Raw genomic sequence first — 21,732 nt, 5'->3', positions numbered from 1 at the left:
GCCTGCCCAGGATTTCATCCAGGGCAGGGAAAACCCACCTCTGGAGCAAGGACAGAGCTATCCTGTGCAGTCTGCTCCTTCAGTGACAGGGCAACATCCCTGCCCCCCTCCTCCCTGTGTCCATGCCTGTCCTACCCTGCCCTCCTACCACCCTTTCACTGGATAGATGGTGCACCCCTCGCTTTTCACCTGTGGAATTCTTATTTAAGCTAAATGCCACTTTCTTTTGAAGTGTCTAGGATTGCCAGAAGCTTCCAGACATAGTATGCAAGATGATATTGTGAAAGTGCAGCCGCTTTTGGAGCCAGAGTTGGATTTGCCTTTTTGGTTTTGTTCTTTAGTAGTTGTGTGACTCTGGGCAAGTAACGTAACTGCCTTGAACTTCAGTTTCCTCTGCTGTAAAATGGGATAGTACTTACCTCAGAGGTAGATTTTTGTTGGGCTAGAGATATTGTCCTCATATCATCATCATTAATAATATTAATTTGCAAAAAAAAGAAGAAGAAGAAGAAGGTAGCAGGAAGGGAAGAATGAAGCGGGGGCATCGGAGGGGTAGACAAACCATGAGAGACGATAGACTCTGAAAAACAAACTGAGGGTTCTAGAGGGGAGGGGGGTGGGAGGATGGGTTAGCCTGGTGGTGGGTATTGAGGAGGGCACATTCTGCATGGAGCACTGGGTGTTATGCACAAACAATGAATCATGGAACACTTCATCTAAAACTAATGATGTAATGTATGGGGATTAACATAAGAATAAAAAATATTAATTTGCTTCTATAAAGACTCACTCGGCTGAAACACGGTTAATTCTTTCCTTGTTTCTTTCCCAAGCTAATGGCTCATCAAGGGCAGGCCTTGTGACTTAAGACCCCTATGTCCCTGTCCTTGACACAGTGTTAGTAAATACCAGTTCCGCAACACATTTGTTGAAATAGATGGACTTAAACGGATTCTCAGGGAAGGTAGGTGGCCAGAAAGGAGTTGTGGGACCCAGAGGGACCTCCCACTCTCATCGGACCACAGGGAGCTGCTTTCCTGGAGCCTGGAGCTTGTGGCTGGAAAAAAACAGCGGGGCTGTCTGGTGATGTGGGTTTGACAGGTCAGTAAAAGGGAACCAAGAAAGCAGATGCTCAGGGGGAAAAAAAAAGGAATGGAGAGGACAGGGATTGACATGGAAGAAACTCTGAGGGAGAGAGCTGGCTGAGAAAGTGTGGGCCCAGAGTGGCGTGGGGACCAATGGTGGGGATGGGGGCGGGGAACGGGAGGCTGGGAGAGTGGCGGGCCCTGGGGGCTGAGTGGAAATGGGAGAGATGTAACGGGGACAGCACTCCGACGCAGAAGAGAGGGCGCGGAGGCACGGGGTCGAGCTGAGAAGGACGCCTGGCAAGCCGCCGTAGCGGATCCCAGGGGCCGACTCCCGGCGCCTGGAGTGGGCGGCGCGGGGCGCGGCAGGTGCGGGGGCGGAGCCACGTGAGGGCGGAGCCCAGCGGGGGCGGGGCCGACGCCTGGCCGGCAGGCGGGGTGCGCCGCTCCTCTTCTGCGAGAACAGCGGGGGCCGCGGAGCTGGAGCTGGATCCCGAGCCGGGGCCGGGGCCCGGCCAGAGCGGGCTCAAGCGCTATGGGGTCGGCCGACTCTAAGCTGAATTTCCGAAAGGCGGTGATCCAGCTTACCACCAAGACGCAGGTGCGCCTGGGGCCCCGGCCTCCCCACCCACCTGCCGGGCTGGGGGCTGGGCAGGGCCGGCGGGGGTGGGGGGGGAGCTGCGCGAACTTGGCTCGTGAGGAGATGGGGGACCGACTGGCCTGCAGGGTGACGCTGAAGCCAGGGCCGGAGCGGGACCCGTTGTCCTGTACCCCAGGGCTTCATCCCCCGACCCTAGCCCCTCACCCCCAGCCTCCTCTCCCGGGAATATCCCTCTACCCGCAGTCGCTGCTGCCACCTTAGGCTGACGTGTGCCTACTCCCTGAGCCAGCATCGCCGCTGTCCGCCACCTGTCCCGCCGCCTCCCCCCACCTCCCCCCCGCTCCCACCCCTCCAGCCCCGCATCTTCAGCTTCACCGCCACTCCCGCCCCCACCCACCCATCCGCCTCCCTGCTCCCCTCCCTGCCCCTCGCTGCCCGCGATTCCTGGACGCACAGACCCGGCTGATTCAATGCAAACAAAGCCGGGCCGGCGCCTACCGGGTCGGGGAAACAGCTGGTGCGGGGTGGCAGAGGCCTCGCTGGGCCCAGGTCGATGCCCACAGCCAGGGAGGGCCCAGGTCTTCCTGAGAACATGCAGAGTGGCGAGCAGCGCTGCAGCCTAGCAAAGGGACCTGTTCCCAGGCCCGTGGAGTCGATTCTCAGCTGGGGACCACCACTCTCTGGGGCTCCTTCTCTGAGGCCCAGCAGTGGGGATGGCTGTGTTTTCAGGTCCCCTCTGTTCTCTGAGTCAGGGCTGAGAACCCTCCAGGTTGTCTTTGACTGGCTGGTGTGGGGCCTGGGGGTGTCGTTCAACCAGTACACTCCCCCTGAGTTCACAGGTAGCACAGAGGCCACCTCCTTGCCCCCAACACACAGGACCTGGCTCCTTCCCTGTCTACCCCTTCTGTCCTTACCCCAGAACCAGGCTGCTCTGGCAGAGATGCCCAGCCCTGACTCTCCAGGTCCCCCACTTTCAAGGGAGTTAGGACCTGCTGCCATCTGGGACTTTCCTCTTGCCCTTACCCCCAGGGCTCTCTCTTCCTCTTGGCAGTTAGAGTGGGATTGAGGGATCCGTCCTCCCCCAGCCAGCTGATCACAGCTCCAGAGGCCAGACCTCTCTGGTCCTAACACTCTCTCGTTCCCACAAGAGAAAGAAAGGTCAGGTGCCTGGCAAATGCCCAGGGCCTCTGGAGAGTCCAGTCCCAGCTAAGAGGCATTTGATAGAAACGAGACTGCTTCTTGCCACTTCCCTAATGGCTCCTGGTTAGTTCTAGTACTTGGCTTTTTTGGGATGGGGCTCCTAGGTCTGTGGGCAGCAGGTGACCCAGCCCCTCAATGTGGGGCCACAGGGAGAGGCAGGAGGGAGGCTCCCATGTTTACCTACCTGGGGAAGGAAACACATTGTTGGAGGAATGAACTATGGGCTGTTGACTCAGCCAGCAGGGTCCTTTGCCAGGCGGGCAGCATGAGCTCAGTCAGGTCCCAAAGGATCTGGGTGGACTAAATTCCTACCTGTGCTGGCCCTCTCCCCAAAATATGGTGTGTTCCCAGCTTTCCCTGGCTGCAGCCCTGTTATGGAGCTGACTGAGATGGTGCTGTTCCGTTTCCCAGCTGAGGACAGGGAGTTGGCTTGGGTCAACACTGGAACCAGATACCGGGCTGGATCTCCCTCCAGAGACCACAGGGGCCCTATAGTGGGAAGGGACCTGGGCTGGCTGGAGGGAGAGACCCCGAAGCCTCCTGTCCTGTGTAGTGACCTGGCTTGGGCAGCAGAGGAGTGAAGACCAGATCCCAGATGGTCGTTCCAGACCTTGCCACTCAGTGTCTCCAAGGAGATTTAGGCCAGCTGTCCACAGGGTGTCCTCCAGTCTCAGACCCTTAGAGGCTCTGCCACGAATACAGATGTTTGTTCTGGGCAGCAGACAAGCCAACCCAGAACCTTTTCCTATGGCCTGGGCGTGAGCTGCTGCTGCTGGGCCTTCGCCACTGGGCCTTCCCTGCCTTCCTGCACTGCATCCTGTTTTCTTCCTGCCCTGGGCTAGGCCTGACCCTGGTCCTGAGGCTTAGCAGTTTTGGCTGTGTTTCCTGGACCTTTCCTGGGGTGGGTGGGACCCTCTCTTAGATCTGCCTTTTTGGAGACTCTCTGCCATAGGCAGGGGGAGACCTGGTGGGTCCATGTGTACATGTGTGCACATGTATGTGCGTGTGAATGCTGCGGGGACACGTGCTCCCGAACAGGTCACCCTTAGCAGGCTAGAGCACTTATGGTCCTCTGCTCCCCCTCACCCCCCAGAAAGTTCAGAAGTTGCAGCTGGGCTCCCAAGCTGGTGGGGGGTCTGGCCTGAGCAGGTGCTAGCGAAGCTGCGGTAAGAATATCTGTTTTCCCCCCAGGGTGGCTCAATCCCTATGCCCTGGCAGCATGGGCCTTCCCATCTGCGACAAAAAATACTCTTTTTAAACAAACTGGCTTGGATTTGAGAAGCTTCCTTGGGTTGTGTGGGGCCCAGCTCAGGGAACTGGGACAGGAGTTGAGCCATGTTTCTCCCCTCAGAAGCCCAAGGGGCTCCAGTGACCCTGGCCAACACCTTGGAGCATCAGGCCAGCCTGGGATCACAGCCAGGTGATGGGCACCAAGCTGAAGCATCCAGGCCACAGTGGGAGCTGGAGGGCTGGGACTCAGCCTGCTTCTCGGCTGGGCTAGCTGGGGGCCTCCTAAGTCTCCTTTTAAGTCTCTCTCCTCGTTTGGAATTCAGTCCCCAGGTGACACTTGCCTGATGAACTAAGCCAGAGGTCAAGTCCACTGGTGCTCAGATGAGTTTCTGCCCCTTTAAGGGGGTAGTGGCTACCGGGGAAGGGGGGGAAGTGTCAGAGACGGGGAGCTTTCCATAGGTGCTCACAGGTTTTCTAGGATGTCCTTCCCCACACCAGCCCTGGCCCCCCACACTGGCAGGTGGTGCCCCGTGATCCCAGGGACCGTCAGAGGGCTGCCTTGGTTGAGGCTAGAAAACCCTAGCCCTAGGCCCCTCCTTTGGCCTTTGTTCTTCTCCCCTAGCAACTTGCTCTACCAGTTCTGGGACCGAGCAGGCTCTGGTACCAGGCCTGTCCTGGGGGCCATGGCCACTTGCTGCCCTGTAGCTTGGAGGGGGGCATTGCTTGGGGAGTGGGCGAGACGGACCTCGGCGACACTTTCAAACCCAGCTCTGAGTTTGGACAGCCCCACTGATGCTCAGGCATGCCCAGTGACTGGGTTGAAGGGATCTCTAGGACGAATGACAACCTTTTCCTGAACAAATATTGGCTGAGAATCTGCCATCTGCCCCGACTGCAGGGTCAGGGAAGAAGGAAGGGCCAGTGGGCTAATGGGACCTCGAGGCAAGTGCATTGAGACCCCTGGAGTCAGGGCCAATGTTGAGTGACTGAGGGTGCGGAGCAGGGTTCCAAGGTGGGAACAAACCTGTCGGTCCAGAGCTCTGGGAGAATTCTGGGAAGAGGGGGTTCGGAGAACAGAGTTATTATTATTATTATTATTTTAAAAGATTTATTTATTTGAGAGAGAGAGAATGAGAGAGAGCACATGAGAGGGGGGAGGGTCAGAGGGAGAAGCAGACTCCGCCGAGCAGGGAGCCCGATGCGGGACTCGATCCAGGGACTCCAGGATCATGACCTGAGCCGAAGGCAGTCGCCTAACCAACTGAGCCACCCAGGTGCCCTATTATTATTATTTTTAAGATTTTATTTATTTATTTGACAGAGAGAGAGTGAGAGAGCACAAGCTGGGGGAATGGCAGGCAGAGAGAGAGGGGGAAGCAGGCTTTCCGCTGAGCAAGGAGCCCGATTCAGGGCTCGATGCCGGGACCCTGGGAACATGACCTGAGCCGAAGGCAGACGCTTAACCGGCTGAGCCACCCAGGTGCCCCAGAACAGAGTTATTTTTCCTTTTTTTTTTTTTTTAAAGATTTTGTTTATTTATTTGACAGAGAGAGAGATAGCGAGAGCAGGAACACAAGCAGAGGGAGTGGGAGAGGGAGAAGCAGGCTTCCCGCTGAGCAGGGAGCCCGATGCGGGACTCGATCCCAGGACCCTGAGATCATGACCTGAGCCGAAGGCAGACGCTTAACGACTGAGCCACCCAGGCACCCGAACAGAGTTATTTTTAAATGAGATGTATATTTTTTTCTGATGGTCAGAGTAAAGCACACTGTATGTGGATTTGTGTGGTAGCAGGGCCTGTATCGACCCTTTCAGAGAAGGGAGGAGGCCAGGATGATGGAGCAACTGGGGTCTCTTGCAGGAGCTGCTGTTCGCAAGAGTGCCTTGGGCACCCTGGCCTCTCAGCAGGCGACTATTCAAAAGGAAAAAATAGTAAATATGCGTCCTTGCAGAAAAATATAAGCAAAAAAATAAAAACCACCCAGAGAGGGGCGCCTGGGTGACTCAGTCGGTTGAGCGACTGCCTTCGGCTCAGGTCATGATCCCAGGGTCCTGGGATCGAGCCCCGCATCGGTTTCCCTGCTCAGTGGGAGGCCTGCTTCTCCCTCTCCCTCTCCCCCTGCTTGTGTTCCCTCTCTCGCTGTGTCTCTCTCTGTCAAATAAATAAAATCTTAAAAAAAAAAAAAAAAAAAAACCCACCCAGAGAGATAATCGCTATGAGCATTCTGTCATTTTTGTCTAGGCTTTTATTACTATATAATTTAGCAAAGAGTGTGACCATCCTGTAGTTAGTGTTATATCTTATCTTTTCCACACAGGGTTGTACCGTGAGCATTTTTCATTCATTAATAGTCTTTGGCAACATGGCCCTGGTGGTTGAGTAATATTCTATTCTACGAAAGGGCCTTAACTTTTTGAGTGTTTCCTGCTTGTTGGTTATTTAGGATCATTCCAACTTCTCACTATTATCAACGATAACACATCGGCGAACCTCCTTATAGGTGCACATCTCTGATCATTTCCTTAGGAAGGATTTCTAGAAGTGGCGCTTACGATTCACATTGGTTCGGGCGCCTGGGTGGCTCAGTTGGTTAAGCGACTGCCTTCGGCTTAGGTCATGATCCTGGAGTCCCGGGATCGAGTCCCGCATCGGGCTCCCTGCTCAGCAGGGAGTCTGCTTCTCCCTCTGACCTTCTTCCCGCTCGTGCTCTCTGTCTCTCATTCTCTCTCTCAAATAAATAAATAAAATCTTAAAAAAAACCCCAAAAAACCCCGATTCAGATTGGTTCCCTATGCGACTGCCCGTAGGATTCAAAAGGCACCAGTGTACTTACAGTGTATGGCCTCCATAGGACTGGTGGGACTTCGGGATCAGAAGGGTGGGCATGCAGGGAAGAGGGGACAGCCGGAGCACAGGCAAAGAGAGGTTGTGACAGTGTTGTGTTGTAGGGGTAGCAAGTACAGGTGTGTGTGTGCCCACGGGCAGTGTGTACGTGTGCATACGTGGCGTGCACATGGGCATGCATGTAGGTATGTTAGGTAAGATCTTGGCTGATGGTCTGGCCCGATCCTGCAGGCAGCGGGGACCCCCAAAGGTCTTTGTAGAGGGAACAGTGCCTTTGGTGCTGTGCCTTGAACATGGGCTCGAGGCGGTGTGCAGGCAGGGTTGAGGTCGTAGATTTGGAGCTGGGGCCCTGGCAAGAGTGGCCTGAACAGCGGCCCTAGCAGTGGGCACTGGGAGGGGCGGGTGCGGTCAGAGAGCCGTGGGGGTTGGCTTCTTTAGATCTGGCATCTGTTGGGCATGCAGGAAGAGGGTAGAAGTTGGGGCTGAGGGTGGCACGGTGAGGCTGGGCTTAGGTGAAATGAGCACACATCCCCTGTCTTCTTCCTTTGGGGAGGGGCACAACCTGGGTCTGGCCCCCAGCACTTGACCTAGCAGCATGGTCTGGGGAGGTCCCCAGGTAGGGAGGCCTGACCAGAGGAGGATGGTGAGTTACTCTGTCCCTTGGGGACCGAGTTAGGCTTTGGCTGCCGAACTCAGTGGTTGGCTGACCTCTGACATCCGTGCCCAGTGTTTCCAGCCTGCCTGTACCAGCGGGAGCTCACAATGGCTGAAGGATGTCCCTCCTCTCCCCCCACCCCCCCGCCATGGGAGGGCCCCTGGGCACCAGCAGGGGTGGACTAGGGGGGCCGTGGCTTCCCTTTTGGGGCTCCTTTGTCTGCAGACTGGGCACACTGTGGGCCTGTTGACAAGAGATTATATAACAACTCTGGACACACCAAACCGCCCCCCCTCCAGCCTGTGGAAGCCACCGATGAGGCCTTTTGGGACCAGTTCTGGGCAGACACGGCCACCTCAGTGCAGGATGTCTTCATACTAGTGCCAGCGGCAGAGATCCGGGCCGTGCGGGAGGAGTCACCCTCCAATCTGGCCACTCTGTGCTACAAGGTGAGCTTAAGGTGCTCTGGCCCTCGCTGCCACTCCCGCTGAGCCGTTCCCCACCCTCCGGGGAGGCTGAAGCTGGCCCAGCCCTGCGGACCCAGAGAGCAGCCCCCACGGCATCCCCCCTGTCCAGGTCTGGGCAGTCTCGAGGCGGTACCCACGTCTGACCCACTGGCTCTGCGGGGAGGGGACCCTGGCAGCCACCCTCTGTGAAGGCGTCCACACATCAGCTCGTTCAGCTCACCCTGTGTGGTGGGTCCTGTTAATGTCACCGTCTTACAGATGAGGAAACAGGCTCTGACAGGTGGTCACTCAGCAAGGTCTCAGCCAGTGAGCGGTGGGCTGGGCTCTCCGGTGATGCTCTAGGCTGCTCTCTGACCCACTTCCCGTCCCCCCTGGGCTGGATGGCCCTGTCTGCCTCTCCCCCTCTGAAGCCTGGGGTGCCCATCCCGACCCTAAGCGCAAGGCCCCCACGCCCCACCTGTCCAGCGTGCCCCTCTGCCTGTCCCCACAGGCTGTGGAGAAGCTGGTGCAGGGAGCCGAGAGCGGTTGCCATTCGGAGAAGGAGAAGCAGATTGTCCTGAACTGCAGCCGGCTTCTCACCCGCGTGCTGCCCTACATCTTTGAGGACCCCGACTGGAGGGGCTTCTTCTGGTCCACAGTGCCCGGGGCAGGGCGAGCAGGGGTCTGTGGGCCTGGCTGTGGGGCCGGGTGGGAGGTGATGTGGTGACAGGGAGAGAACCCATTCAGGGCCCATCACATTCCTCCAAATCTCTCGTGGGGTTTGGGAAGTACAGGGGAAGGGGAATGGGGGTTGCTGCTGAGGCAGGGGGTCATCTCCCACATCTGCTGGGCAGATGTGGGGGCAGGGCTGCTGGGCACTCTCCCTCCCCGCCCTTTCCCTCCCTGGTTTATCTCCAGGCAGCTGGCTGAGGGCAGGACCCCAGTGATTCCAGCAGGGCCGAGGCTCTAGAGTTTTCGGGTCCTGGCCTGGCTCCTTTCAGTCAGTGGGGAGGTTTCTTCCTGGGTCCCAACCCCACTCCTCTTCCTGCCCCCTTCTGCCTTAGGAGGTTTGGGGTGGTTGGGAATCTTCCTTCCTTTTCCTTCGGTCTCTTCCTTCATCCCTCTGCCCATGGGTGCCTGCCTGGGCCCAGATCCAAACCCTTTCCATCCCCCAAGTCCTGGGGCCACCTCTCCTCGGCCAGCGACCACTGAGGCGGCCTGTGTGCTATATCCTGAGCAGGGAGAGGGTGATGATGAGAATGCCCGGCCCCTCGCTGAGTCCCTGCTCCTGGCCATCGCCGACCTCCTCTTCTGTCCAGATTTCACTGTCCAGAGCCACCGAAGGAGCACTGTGGTGAGAGCCCCCCAGTCTCCCACCCCTAGGCTAGGGAGGGCTCTGGTCCTGGGTTGGGGCTGGTTGAATTTCCCTTGGGCAGGACCCCGCGGGGGCAGGGGCTGCTCTGGAAGAGCTGGGCAGGGCTGGGGAAGGGCCTGTGACCCGCATAGCTGGAGAGGAGCCAACTGGTGCCTGGCCCTGCCCCCTCTATCCGGGAGTCTGGGCACAAGCACCCATTGTCCTCGCCTGGGCAGTGGATGGGCGTGTGGGGCTTGGACACAGGAGGTCTAGCCTGCTCACTTCCTGTGGGCCCATGGACTCGACCTTTAGTGTTCTCTGCCCCCTCCTAATCCCCGAGCACCACCAGGTGCACCCAATTCCATTCCCCTCCCTCCCTATCTCTCTCTCCCTGCCTCAAGCTGGACTGATCAAGTAAAAGAGCCAGAGAAGAAAAATTAGCTTTCAAGAGGTTGAGAACATTAATTTCTTCCCTTGTGCATTATCACCTGGGGCATTTTGAGGGTCTGTCTTTAGGAGAATATGAGGGTCTCTGCCCCCAGGGACGACAGTGGGGGGACTTGGGTTGGCAACCCCCAGCCTGACCGCTCCCAAACCATGTCCCCAGGACTCGGCGGAGGACGTCCACTCCCTGGACAGCTGTGAATACATCTGGGAGGCTGGCGTGGGCTTTGCTCACTCCCCTCAGCCCAACTACATCCATGACGTGAACCGGTGAGTTTTGCTTGGACCCAGAGCCCAAGTGTAGCTGGACTCCAGGCCTGCCCCCCACTCCCCAGCTCAGAGAGGGAACCGTGCGTGGGGTCTTTCAAGGAGACCCTGTCCACTGGTGACCCCACAGCAGCCTGACGGGGATAAAATGAGGTCATTTCTTTTCATGGACTTGAGCTGGGGCGGGGCGGGGCAGTGTGGGCATGCCGTCCTAGAGAAGAATGGAGATCTCCAGGTACTGAACGCCCTGCCATAACCCCCCCACCCAAGGATGGAGCTGTTGAAGCTGCTGCTGACGTGCTTCTCTGAGGCCATGTACCTGCCCCCAGCTCCGGACGGTGGTGGCACCAACCCGTGGGTGCAGTTCTTCTGTTCCACGGAGAACAGGTGAGGGGCCCCTGGCCGGCCTTTCCATTCTCCTCCTTTTCCAGGCAGCCCCGAGCAGAGGCTGCCCGCCAGCCCGGAGTCTTAGTTGAGGGGAGGTGCTTCCCCCTGGTGGCGATGGCTTGTAACTTAACAGCCACATGTTTCGCCCACGCCGTCCAGTGTCCCACTGGGGGGCCCCAGGTGCCTAGGTCCTGGGTCCTCCATCCAGAGCTGTGCTGTCCAGCAGAAATACAATGCAAACCACATATGCTGATGTCAACATAAGTTGAACATTTCTAGTGGTGACGTGAAAAAAGTAAAAAAAACTGGGGTGAAATCAATTGTAATATTTCATTTAACCCAATGTACACCTAATAGCAGTCTTTAACATGTACTCGATATTACCGAGATGTTTTACATTCCCTTTTCAGGCGAAGTGTTCAAAATCCCGTTGTGTAGTTTACAGTCACAACACCTCTCAATTCAGACCAGCCACGTTTTAAGCTCTCAGCGGCCACAAGTGGCTAGTATGGGGTTGTGCAGGGTAGAGAGTGGCTGGGGAGAGGGCGTAATGAACACCCTGAAGGGGGGGAGGCCTGGCCCACACGGGGGCGCTCCTGGGCTCTGGGGGTGCCACATGGGGGGACTGAGGGTGTAAAGAAGCTACGCGAGCTCCCGCTGTGCCCAGGGCTGTGCAGGGAGTGCCCGGGGCAGTGCCCTTGAGGGGGGCTCACCTTCTTCCTTCCAGACTCTCATTCCCACATGGCATGCCTTATCCTTCAGGTTTTGCTGGCCTTCTGCCCAACTTTCTCTTCCTCCTCCAGAAGAGAAGGCAAGCCAGGAGACCCCCTCCACCCGCCACAGTCCAAAGCTGGCCAGAGTTTTTTTGTTTTTTTCTCACCAGCATTATCAGGCAAGCGGCCATGCTTTGCCACTCACGTAACCTCTCGGGTCTCAGTTTCCTCGCCTGTAAGATAAGGAGCTTGAACCCTGACGTCTTACAGATCTCTGAATGATGTCAGTCTGTGGCCTGGGAACTGGGTGATCGAGCACATGCTCTGCTCCCTGAGGGGAAGCCCACCTCCCTGGGGTACTCCAGCTCCTGCTTTGAAGCCCCGAGGGAGGGCACCTGCCCCTCAGATCCGAGGGACATGTCATTACATTGTGCAGCACCACGAATGGCCCCCAGTGTAAACTATGGGCTTTGATGGCGGGTCCATGTAGGTCTGTTGATGATAACACATGAGCCACTCCGCTGTGGGATGTCAGTAGGCGGGGAGGCTGTGCATGGGTGGGAGTGGCGGGGCACGGGGGAATCTCTCTGTTCCTTCCTCGTGATTTTGCTGTGAACCTAAAACTGCTCTAAACGTAGTCTTAATTTTTTTTAGTAGGCTTTAGCCCTTGGGGGAAAAATCTAAGGGGTGCGGACGTGATTTCCCACATAACTGGCCACCCCGCTCTTGGTATAAATTCCCCTGCCCTTGGCCTAGCCTGGCCTGGGTCCCGGATGCAGGTCAGGACAAGGAGAAGTCTCTTTTCCTCAGGAAAGGGTGAGCCTGGTTCTGCTCTCTGGCTCCCAGCCTGGGGCTAGCACTGAAACACTTGTCGAGTGAGGGGCTGGCTCGACAGACCCTCCCGTGTGGCCACCTGAGGGGTGGACGGAGGCTGGCCGGGCGGTCTCCACAGCCTTGTTCCTCTTCTACTGCAGACATGCCCTCCCCCTGTTTACCTCCCTCCTCAACACCGTGTGTGCCTATGACCCTGTGGGCTATGGGATCCCCTACAACCACCTGCTCTTCTCCGACTACCGGGAGCCCCTGGTGGAGGAGGCTGCCCAGGTGCTCATTGTCACCTTGGACCATGACCGTGCCACCAGCACCAGCCCCACGGTGGACGGCACCACCACGGGCACTGCCATGGACGACATGGACGTAAGGATGGGAGTGGCGGGGAGGGCAGCTGGCCCTGCCAGGCTCTGGGCTCCCTCTTTAGCAGAGCTGGGCAAGGGGGCCCCTCATGGTGAGCCTGGGGATGTCTGAGGGGGCTCTGCTGCCACCACCTAGGCCCGAGGTCGGGGCGAGGGGTGGAGCCACCTGCTTATCCCAGGCTCCACTCTCGGCAGCCTCCAGGACCCGAGAACCTGTTTGTGAACTACCTGTCCCGCATCCATCGTGAGGAGGTGAGTGGAACACTGTTCTTGCTCCAGTGCATTCTCAATGCCCACCCGCCACAATGGTTTTGGCCTTGCAGGGGGGTGAGGGGATGGAGATGAGGTGGGGTAAGTGGGAGTCCTGACCCCTCCAGGAAGGAACCACGGTCCCCGTGGACTTGGCCACCCCAAGTGATATAATGATGGTAGGACTTCAAGGGTTTTGAGATGCAGAAAAGGGCTGATGGCCTCAACTGGATAGGGATAACTGGGCAGTCTTCTAGGAGGAGGTGGCTCTGATGTCAGGTTTTGGAGGGGGGAAGGACAATGGACTTAAAGGCCAGGCAGACCTGAGTTTGTGTGTCTTGTGACCTTGGGGGAGGTTCTTGTGCTGTGACGTGGGGACAGTAACTGCTTCCTCGCCTTCTTGGGAGGATTACTGGTAGCAGGTACTTAGTGACAGCTCTTTGAGAATAGGAGAGTGGACCTCTGGTGTGACAGGGGGAGGGGGAGGGGGATGGCATCTGTCCACACGGAGTCCAGATGGGCAGGGGCCGGTTCAGGGTGTGGGTGTGGGTGGGGGGTCACTAGGAGCAGCCTTGCTCAGGGATGGGGGAACCTGTGGCTGGGGAAGGGGCAGGGGTTCTCTCCAGACCTGCTCTGGGCTCAGCTTCCTGAGGGGCCTGCCTCAGGACAGCAATTGATGACAGAATCTGGGCCTTTCAGGCTCTAGAGGTGGGACCAGGCTCTGGGGGAGTGAGGAGACATTTGTGAGGGAGCTGGACTGGACAGATCCCTGCTGTCCCCCGCTCAGGACTTCCAGTTCATCCTCAAGGGCATAGCCCGGCTGCTCTCCAACCCCCTGCTCCAGACCTACCTGCCCAACTCCACCAAGAAGATCCAGTTCCACCAGGAGCTGCTGGTCCTCTTCTGGAAGCTCTGTGACTTCAATAAGGTGGGCTGGCCTCAGGTCCAGCCTGGTGGGCAGTGGCGTGCCCTGAGGTGGGGAGCGGCTACTCTGGATAGCCTAGGGATGGGGACAGCATCTGGGGAGACTCCTGGGATGGGGAGAAGGTGGGGCACAGGTGTCTCCGCTCTGACCCTGCCCACCTGTTCACTCCCTTCCTCCAGAAATTCCTCTTCTTTGTGCTCAAGAGCAGTGATGTTCTGGACATCCTGGTCCCCATCCTCTACTTCCTCAATGATGCCCGAGCGGATCATTGTAAGGCTGGGGTGGACGTAAGATCCTGGGGGCTTCCTTGTAGAGGGGCGGGGCCCCAGGAGCTCAGGCTCAGGCCTCTGACCTCCCAGGAAGGGCTTCTTCCAGTGCTTCTGAGATGGGTCCCTGCCCTGCACTCCTTCCTCCCGTGCCTACCCCGTGTGGTGACTTCTCCCGTACCCCATGCTGCAGCTCGGGTGGGTCTGATGCACATTGGAGTCTTCATCCTGTTGCTGCTGAGCGGGGAGCGGAACTTTGGGGTGCGGCTGAACAAGCCCTACTCGGTGCGCGTGCCCATGGACATTCCGGTCTTTACCGGTACCCACGCAGACCTGCTCATTGTGGTGAGGGGGCTCCCTCATCCAGGACATGGGGGCATGGGGGATGTCCTTTCGGCTGAATCTGGAGGTGGAGGGGACCCCATGGCCACCCCTCTGCCTCCCGGCACAGGTATTCCACAAGATCATCACCAGCGGTCACCAGCGGCTGCAGCCCCTCTTCGATTGCCTGCTCACCATCGTGGTCAACGGTAGGGGTGCTGGGAGCCCGCCTTCCCCATGCTCACCACCAGGTGGCGCCAGGCCACAGGCTGATCTGCCGTGCCTCCCTGGTTCAAACCTGCCCAGTCCAATAGCAATATGATGGCAGCTGCGTATGTACTGGTTAATTTTTGAGGCATATTAAGGAAGGAAGGAAGGAAGGAAGGAAGGGAGGGAAAGAGAGAAAGAGGTGACAGTAATTTTATAATACATTTTATGTACTCCACGCTATCCAAAATATCAGCATATAACCCCCATTAAAAATTATTGAGATATCTTACATTCTTTTTCACACCTAGTCTTCAAAATCTCGTGTGTTTCACACATGCAGCACATCTCAGTTAGAACTAGCTGTGTTTTAAGCGTTGGATGGCCACAGGTGGCTCGTGGCTACTGCATTGGACTGCGTGGGTTTGGAAGGCATGGTCTCAGGGCACCAGGAGGTGCCCTACCCTCCAGCGAGGACTGGGGACAGCTGCCTCCGAGGGGAGGGGCTCAGGCTGGCTGGCGTGCTGGGCCCAGCAAGGTGGGTGGCCGTGGGCTGAGGCAGGATGACTTCAGCGTGGCCATCTTTTGGAGAGGACAGCCCTGGGTGGGAGTGGTTCGGACTCCAAGTTGGTGGGACAGAGCTCTAGCTGCGCTGTGAGCTCTGGGGCCAGAACCCTGCCTTCCCTTCCTGGTTTGCTTGCTGGGTCCGACTCACACATTTTAACTGAGCACTGGTTAAGTGTTGCTGGCTCTGAGAATGCATTTTTGAGCAGGAAAGCTGCTGTCTCTGCCCCAGCCTGGGCAGGGAGGGAGACGTGAGACAAGGAAGCGCATGGATCCCTTTGCGACTTCAGGCCATCCACACACGTCTCATCTCAGGTTCCCCCTCTCAGGCTCTGCCAAAAAATAAGTTTCTGATTATGTGTGGAGTATTGTGATCCCAGTTTGATATTCCAGAAAGACTTTTAAAGATCCGGAGTTTGTCTCCCTGCCTATTTTATAACTGGGAACTCTGGGCAAGTTTACAAACCTGTCTGAGTCTCAGTTTCTTCATCTATGAAATGGGGCTGGTTCCCTCTGCGCCCGGCCCCCCTTTCAGAAGTGTGGGGAGGAGTGGGCAAGATGCTGTGTGTGAGTGGCTCAGTAAACGGTTCGGCTGTCCACATGGTGGAGGGACGAGGGTGGGGCCCACATGGCCTCCTGGAGCTCTGCAGAGCATGGCCCGTGTGGCCTCAGCCTCTGAGGGTTTGGTGTTCCGGACTTTGTGGGGGATTTTACAAGCACGGGGCAGGGAAGGTTTGGCAGCGGGAGCATCGTGTCCTGCGTAAGTCAAGGGTGTGCAGGGATGGCTGGGTGGGTGGGGGGAGCCCCAGGAGTGAGCTGGCTCCTCCCCTGCAGTGTCCCCCTACCTCAAGAGCCTATCCATGGTGGCTGCCAATAAGCTGCTGCACCTGCTGGAGGCCTTCTCCACCACCTGGTTCCTCTTCTCCGCTGCCCAGAACCACCACCTGGTCTTCTTCCTCTTGGAGGCCTTCAACAACATCATCCAGTATCAGTTCGATGGTGAGGCGGCAGCCCGAGCTCTGGTCTGGCCTCAGGGGCGAGAATCAGGACGGGCCGTGTGCAAGGACACCTTCCCGTCTGCCTGAGGAGGGCAGAACCCTCTGCGTTGCCCCCCCCACAACCCCGTTTGTTCAACATGCATTTATTGAGCATCTGCTGCGTACCCAGGCCAGTGCTGGGTGCAGGGGATAGAGGGGAGAGCAAAGCAGAATGCTCCCTGCCCGTGCAGCTCACAGCTGGGGATTAAGACACAGAGGGAGGCTTTAAACAGATGGTCACCCAGACAGGTCACCTTAAATCTGATGAAAGGGAAGCTCAGAGCGGTAGGACCCTGATAGGTGTTGTCAATGCCACACTGCCTGGTGTAGTGAGGGTCTTGCCACTTGGTGGCTCTGTGACTGTGGGCACATAACCTCTCTGAGCAGTAGTGTCTTCAGCTGGAAGACGGTCATAATAATAGTGCTGGAGTCCTTACGTCTGAGGGTGTTGGGAGGATTAAGTAATCACCCACAAAAAGCATTTAGCACAGTGTCTGGTGACTTAGATATTAGCAGTTACTATTATTTCCAAAATAAGTAATATTTCCACTGATCTGTGAGGGATGAATGGAGGTGGGGTGGGGCAGAAAAAGCATTGTATGATGTGTGTGTGGGGGGCAACATATGCAAAGGCCCTGGGGTGAGATGTTGAACTGGGAGCAGGACAGTGTGGCGAGAGGCAGGACCAGATTGTTGGATGGAGCCTTGAAGGCCCGGGGCCGAGGGAAGTCAGCGTGGGGCACGGACCATGTCGTCCATCCTCCCTGGTGACCTGGCTCAGGGACACAGTCAAAGTAAAGAAAAGCTGGCTTGGTGTGGACTCTGACGTGCTGGGCCTGCCCCACTTTGCCAGTGTGACCCCTTAGTGGGCCGGGTTGCGAGGGGGTCTGGAAGGTACTGGGGAGCGGCACCAGGGGAGCTCAGCCCAGAAGCTCCTCTCTAGCGATGTAATGCCCTGGTGTAACCATAGCTGCACATGCCGCCAGGTGCCGCCCTTCTCCAGCCCTCTCTTGGGCGCCCTGTATCATCTCCTACCCCTGGGGTTAGACACCCGCCTGTCCTCTAAACTCCCCCTCCCAGAAACCTGCCCAGGTGGAGGAAGAGGCAAGGGGGCCTCCCTGACGTGTGGCCTGCTCCCTCCCTACAGGCAACTCCAACCTGGTCTACGCCATCATCCGAAAACGCAGCATCTTCCACCAGCTGGCCAGCCTGCCCGCCGACCCCCCTGCTCTCCACAAGGCCTTGCAAAGGCGTCGGCGGGCACCTGAGCCCTTGTCCCGAACTGGCTCACAGGAGGGCGCCTCCATGGAGGGCTCCCACCCGGCTGCCCCCGCTGAGCCTGGCACTCTCAAGACCAGCCTGGTGGCCACCCCAGGTCTGGCCTGGCAAGTGGCAGGGGCGAGTGTGGATGCCAGCATGGTTCGGGGATGGGCAGGGTCTCTGGGATGTTATCCCATCTCTGGCAGAGGGCATGGACTGAGTTGGGAAGCTGAGGGGATAGGGAGGGGGTATTGGGAGGCCCAGGAAGGTTAGCTTGGTGCAGGGTAGGGGCGGGATTGGGGGGGATCACGCATAGCATGCTGAAGTGGGTGGAGGAAAGAGGGGGCCCTCATGGGGCCCGGTGCGGATGCTTTCTTAGAGGGGCCCTGTGACAGGTGTTCTCACACCCATCCACCCCCACTCCCAGGCATTGACAAGCTGACAGAGAAGTCCCAGGTGTCCGAGGATGGCACCTTGCGATCCCTGGAGCCCACGTCCCAGCAGAGCTCGGCAGATGGCAGCCTGGCCACGGAGGTGGGCAACGGGGACTCCTGCAGTGGGGTGACGTTGGGACTTCCCTTTCTCCCTGGCCTCTGTGTTTGAGCTGGGCCAGCGCCCTCTGGGGTCACCTGCAGCAGAGGGCAGGAACCCTGTGTCCAGGACATCCAGGGGCTGCTTTCACAGACCTCTCCCTTGTTTACTAGTCCCAGGCTTAAGCCCTTGGCCTTCAGACTCCTCATCCATCAGCCTTATCTCAGCTGACTGGCCTTTACCCGACCAGCCCAGTCAGCCCCTGGCCCTAAACCTGTCATCAGGCTGGGCTGGGTCGGGCAGGGCCTGGGGCCCAGGGCAAAGGGTGCTGGGCCGGGCTGTCCCCTCTGTTGGGAGTGAGCCCCCCCAACATGAGCCAGTAGAGAGGCCTCATTGCCCCCTGGATTCCAGGCTATGGGAGGGACTGGGAAGAAGGGCTGCTCCTCTGCCCTCCGCCTCCACTCTGGGCCCACTCCTTCCACCCCTCACTCCCAACCCTTCTCTGGGACCAGGAGCCCGACCAGACGTGGCGGGAGCAGCGGCGACTGTCCAGCACGTCAGCCAGTGGGCAGTGGAACCCAACATCGGAATGGGTGAGGGTTTGGGCAGATGGCTCTGAGTGGGGGCGGACAGGGGTGCCTGGCCTAGTTAAGCTCAGTTAAGGCTTGGATGGGAATGTGTCCAAATCCCAGAACCAGCCTGGGAGCCAGGCTCTGGGTCACTCCTTCCGGCTGGCTGGGTGACCTTGGCCGCTCTGGGCCGGTTGCTTCCCCCGTCTACACTGTCCCAGAGTTCTGCTGCAGAGTTGAGCTTCAGCTGCTCACGGTGCTAGCTTTCTTACTGAGCCTTCCTTTCCAGCTTCTTTCCCCAAGTCGCTTGTCCGCTCCCTTCTGTGTGTCCTGTGATCACTACTGATTGCACTTCCCTGGGGATAAACATCCTACTTGATCATGCCATTGTGAGACTCCAAGGGGAGAGTTTTTGGCACGTAGTGTATGCTCAGTGAGGGGCTCTTACCATGAATGACAGTCACTGTTCGTGGGCACTGCCCCGTGCCAGGCCCTTGCTGTGGTGAGCGGGGACACTTCCTGCCTTGGGGAGCCTGCGGTTCTGGGCCAGGGGTCAGGCCTATCCCACTGCCCGTGGGGGCTGCTTTCCCGGCCCCAGGAACCCCGGTCCCTCCCTCAGGTTCTCTCTTGGAAGTCAAAGCTGCCGCTGCAGACCATCATGAGGTTGCTGCAAGTGCTGGTTCCCCAGGTGGAAAAGATCTGCATTGACAAGTGAGCCTGGGGGTGGCAGTGGGGGTGGGGGTGGGGTGGGGGAGTGGCCGGTGGGCTCTGAGGCGGGGCAAGCCCAGGCCTGGGTGGGACGTGGCTGGGAGCATGGGGCCCACGCTCCCCTTGACTTTCAGAGAGGGTTTTCCCATGTGAGCACATGGGAAACCACCCCCTCTTCCTGGCAGGGGCCTGACAGATGAGTCAGAGATCCTGAGGTTCCTGCAGCATGGCACCCTGGTGGGGCTGCTCCCTGTGCCCCACCCCATCCTCATCCGCAAGTACCAGGCCAACTCGGGCACGGCGATGTGGTTCCGCACCTACATGTGGGGGGTCATCTATCTGAGGTGGGTCTGGTGTTCCCCTGAGGGTCTGCCCAGGGGGGCCTCAGCTCTGGGTCCCACCATGGTAGTGGGGTTCATGTCAACATAGTCAACCAGGATGGTCTTGTCTAGAGGGTAGGCACCCACTGCTTGGGGTGGGACATCAGGGTGGAAGGGGTTTGGGTTGGATGACCCTCTTGCTCCTCCCCAGTCTTTTCTGCAAGGTCTCCCAGCACTCCCTGCCCACTCCCTCCGCAGGAATGTGGACCCACCTGTCTGGTACGACACGGATGTGAAGCTGTTTGAGATCCAGCGGGTGTGAGGATGGAAGCCTACCGGGGGATGGGACTGGGGAGGGTGGGGATCCTGGTGCCCTGATGCTCCCCTGACCTACTGTTCTAGGCTTTAAATTACCACAACCAACCGGGGCTGGCAGAGGGGCTGAGTCCTGGGTGGCAGGCCCTAAAGGCCCCAGGTGGCTGGGATGATGGGGACAGGTACTGATCACCCCCACTGAAGGCTGGACTCACAGAAGCCTCCCATCTCCAGCACTGCAGGCCCTAGCCAGAGCCCCCACCTCACTCTGGCTCTCCCTCAAGACCCGTTTCTCTGCTGCCTATCATCCCCAGGTCACTGAGCCCTCATGCCTTGCCCAACAAGGGAGTTGTGGGCTGTCCCTTGAGGCACCTGGGCAGGGGCGGGGGGGGGGGGGCCCTTCCATGCCTTCTAGCCTGAAACCACCTGGTCCAGGCCCAGCTTGCTGCCAGGGCCCGAAGGAGGAAGGGGGGTGGCCAGGCTGCTTGAGGAGACTGGGGGGCTGGTAGACTGCAGAAGCCAGAATGGGAGAACTCATGCATTTTAGGGGTTTGGAGCGGTTGTGTTGAGGGTCTCCTGCTGTATTCTTCCTGGTCAATGGATATAACCTGACTCCCTGTTATCCAGTATGGGGGTGGGAGAAGAGTGTGGAGGGAGCTGTTCAATCCTCCCTGCCTGGATGACTGGGGCCAGAGGGGGCAGGGTGCCCCCCCTCCATCCTCCAGCTCCAGCCTCTGGGTCTCCTCTCACCCTACCTGTGTCCGTACAATCTTTGCTCTCTACAATCGGCCTCTTTACACAATAAACCACCCTCTCCACGTCCTGGCTCTTTGTGCTTGGAGGGGAGGGGCTGGGGTCATGGCTCTTGTCTTCAGGGGAGCTGGGGCCTCTGCTTCCCAGAATCAGTCCCCAGAGGGCCCTTGGCATTGGCCCAGGAACCAGAACTTGTCATTCTCTTGGGTGGGAAAATGGAGGATTGTACTCTCTCAGCCAGGGCGTGGCCCCCTGGGCTATGGCCATCCAGAGAAAGAGCCCATGCAGGAGAGGAGAGAGGCTGGCCTCCCAGCCTTCTACAAGGCCCCTGAGGGGGCTCTGCTGGCCCCAGGAAGCCACCGAAACAGTACTGGGGGTCCCTGGGGCTTGCCAGTGCCCAGCTTCATGGGAAGGGGCCCAGAGGCATGCGAAGACTGGGCTGCCCCCCCTGAGCCACACCCGGGGCCTCACCCGGGGCCTCACCCGGGGCTCAGCTCACTGTTTGCACTGGGCTCAGGGAGATGGATGGGCTGTCAGTCCCTGCCCTCTCTACCCAATAGCTCCGAGGATACAGCAGGCATGGGGACCAGACAGCCAGAGGCTGCAGTCCCCGTGGTAAGCCAGCTGCAGAAAGTCACCTGGGGCTCTGTTCCAGAGAGAAGCGTGCTAGTGAGGGGTGGGGGCATGTGAGAGCGCCAGCCCCTCTCCTCACCTCCTCCCCTGAATCAGACAAGGGAAGAACTGTTTTAGACCCCTCCTGGCTCAGAAATGGACTGTCCCAGCCCTCACCAGGAGGACTGTCCCTTCCCACCATACTTGGAGTGGCAGCTCTGTCCCTGGGAACAAATGTCACGAAGCCTGAATGTAATCGATCAAATAAACAGGGTTTATGGCAGCAGGAGAGAGCTGTTGAACCCTGCCTGGTAGCTAATTAATGAGCTCATTAGGAGACAGAGTACGTGGGGAGGGAGGGCCAGGCCTGCCTTCGGGGCTGCAAGCTTCTGGGATGTCCTGGGCTGATCTCGGACCAAGTGCCCTCCCACAGAAGGAGGCAGACCCCTGAGGCCGGCCGGGCTGGGTGGCGGCACCCCTCCTCGACTCAGGCTTCTCGGGGTGTACCCTGGGCTGTACTGATTGTGGTAGTGAGCAGGGGCAGGCATGTCCCAGGCATGGGCATCAGAAGCTCAGTGTCCAGGCCCTGCCCTTGGTCTTGGGTTGCAGACGGTACCCCCCACCTCAGGATCTGGGGAGGGGGAGGCTATGGGGAACCCAGTCTGGTCTAGGCGC

General features: G+C 58.4%; 1 protein-coding gene across 5 annotated transcripts; it reads left to right on the top strand.

Annotated features, from left to right (window-relative positions):
- Positions 1 to 1,501: 1,501 nt before the first annotated feature.
- HID1 (HID1 domain containing) lies at positions 1,502 to 20,510 on the top strand. 5 transcript variants are annotated; one of them, XM_045888506.3, is made up of 19 exons: positions 1,502 to 1,686; positions 7,916 to 8,065; positions 8,574 to 8,744; positions 9,303 to 9,413; positions 10,024 to 10,130; positions 10,398 to 10,514; positions 12,202 to 12,424; positions 12,616 to 12,672; positions 13,457 to 13,597; positions 13,774 to 13,864; positions 14,054 to 14,205; positions 14,312 to 14,390; positions 15,787 to 15,951; positions 17,137 to 17,364; positions 17,677 to 17,783; positions 18,293 to 18,373; positions 18,969 to 19,060; positions 19,243 to 19,401; positions 19,589 to 20,510. In XM_045888506.3, the coding sequence occupies exons 1-19, from the start codon at positions 1,621 to 1,623 to the stop codon at positions 19,671 to 19,673; spliced, it is 2,382 nt and encodes a 793-aa protein (XP_045744462.1). In that variant the 5' UTR covers positions 1,502 to 1,620; the 3' UTR covers positions 19,674 to 20,510. The 5 variants fall into 5 exon arrangements, with proteins under 5 accessions (XP_045744462.1, XP_064439533.1, XP_064439534.1 ...); XM_045888507.3 differs by having other exon boundaries at positions 1,503 to 1,686; positions 9,303 to 9,416; positions 19,636 to 20,510; XM_045888505.3 differs by having other exon boundaries at positions 1,503 to 1,686; positions 9,303 to 9,416.
- The last annotated feature ends 1,222 nt before the right edge of the window (positions 20,511 to 21,732 follow it).

The sequence above is a fragment of the Mirounga angustirostris genome, unplaced genomic scaffold (assembly GCF_029215605.1).
Source record: "Mirounga angustirostris isolate CCGP_5_RB_7025 unplaced genomic scaffold, mMirAng1.0.hap1 SCAF_17, whole genome shotgun sequence".
Lineage (NCBI taxonomy): Eukaryota > Metazoa > Chordata > Mammalia > Carnivora > Phocidae > Mirounga > Mirounga angustirostris.
The sequence above is the reverse complement of the archived record's forward strand: the minus strand, read 5'-3'. Positions and strand labels throughout refer to the sequence as shown.

What these genes read in the sequence shown, in the direction of transcription:
- HID1 (XM_045888505.3), top strand. Translation starts at nt 1,621, where the DNA reads ATGGGGTCGGCCGACTCTAAGCTGAATTTCCGAAAGGCGGTGATCCAG. An exon ending in AGCTCTGTGACTTCAATAAG is followed by an intron (nt 13,598 to 13,773) that starts GTGGGCTGGCCT and finishes CCCTTCCTCCAG; the next exon opens with AAATTCCTCTTCTTTGTGCT. An exon ending in GGAACCCAACATCGGAATGG is followed by an intron (nt 18,374 to 18,968) that starts GTGAGGGTTTGG and finishes TCCCTCCCTCAG; the next exon opens with GTTCTCTCTTGGAAGTCAAA.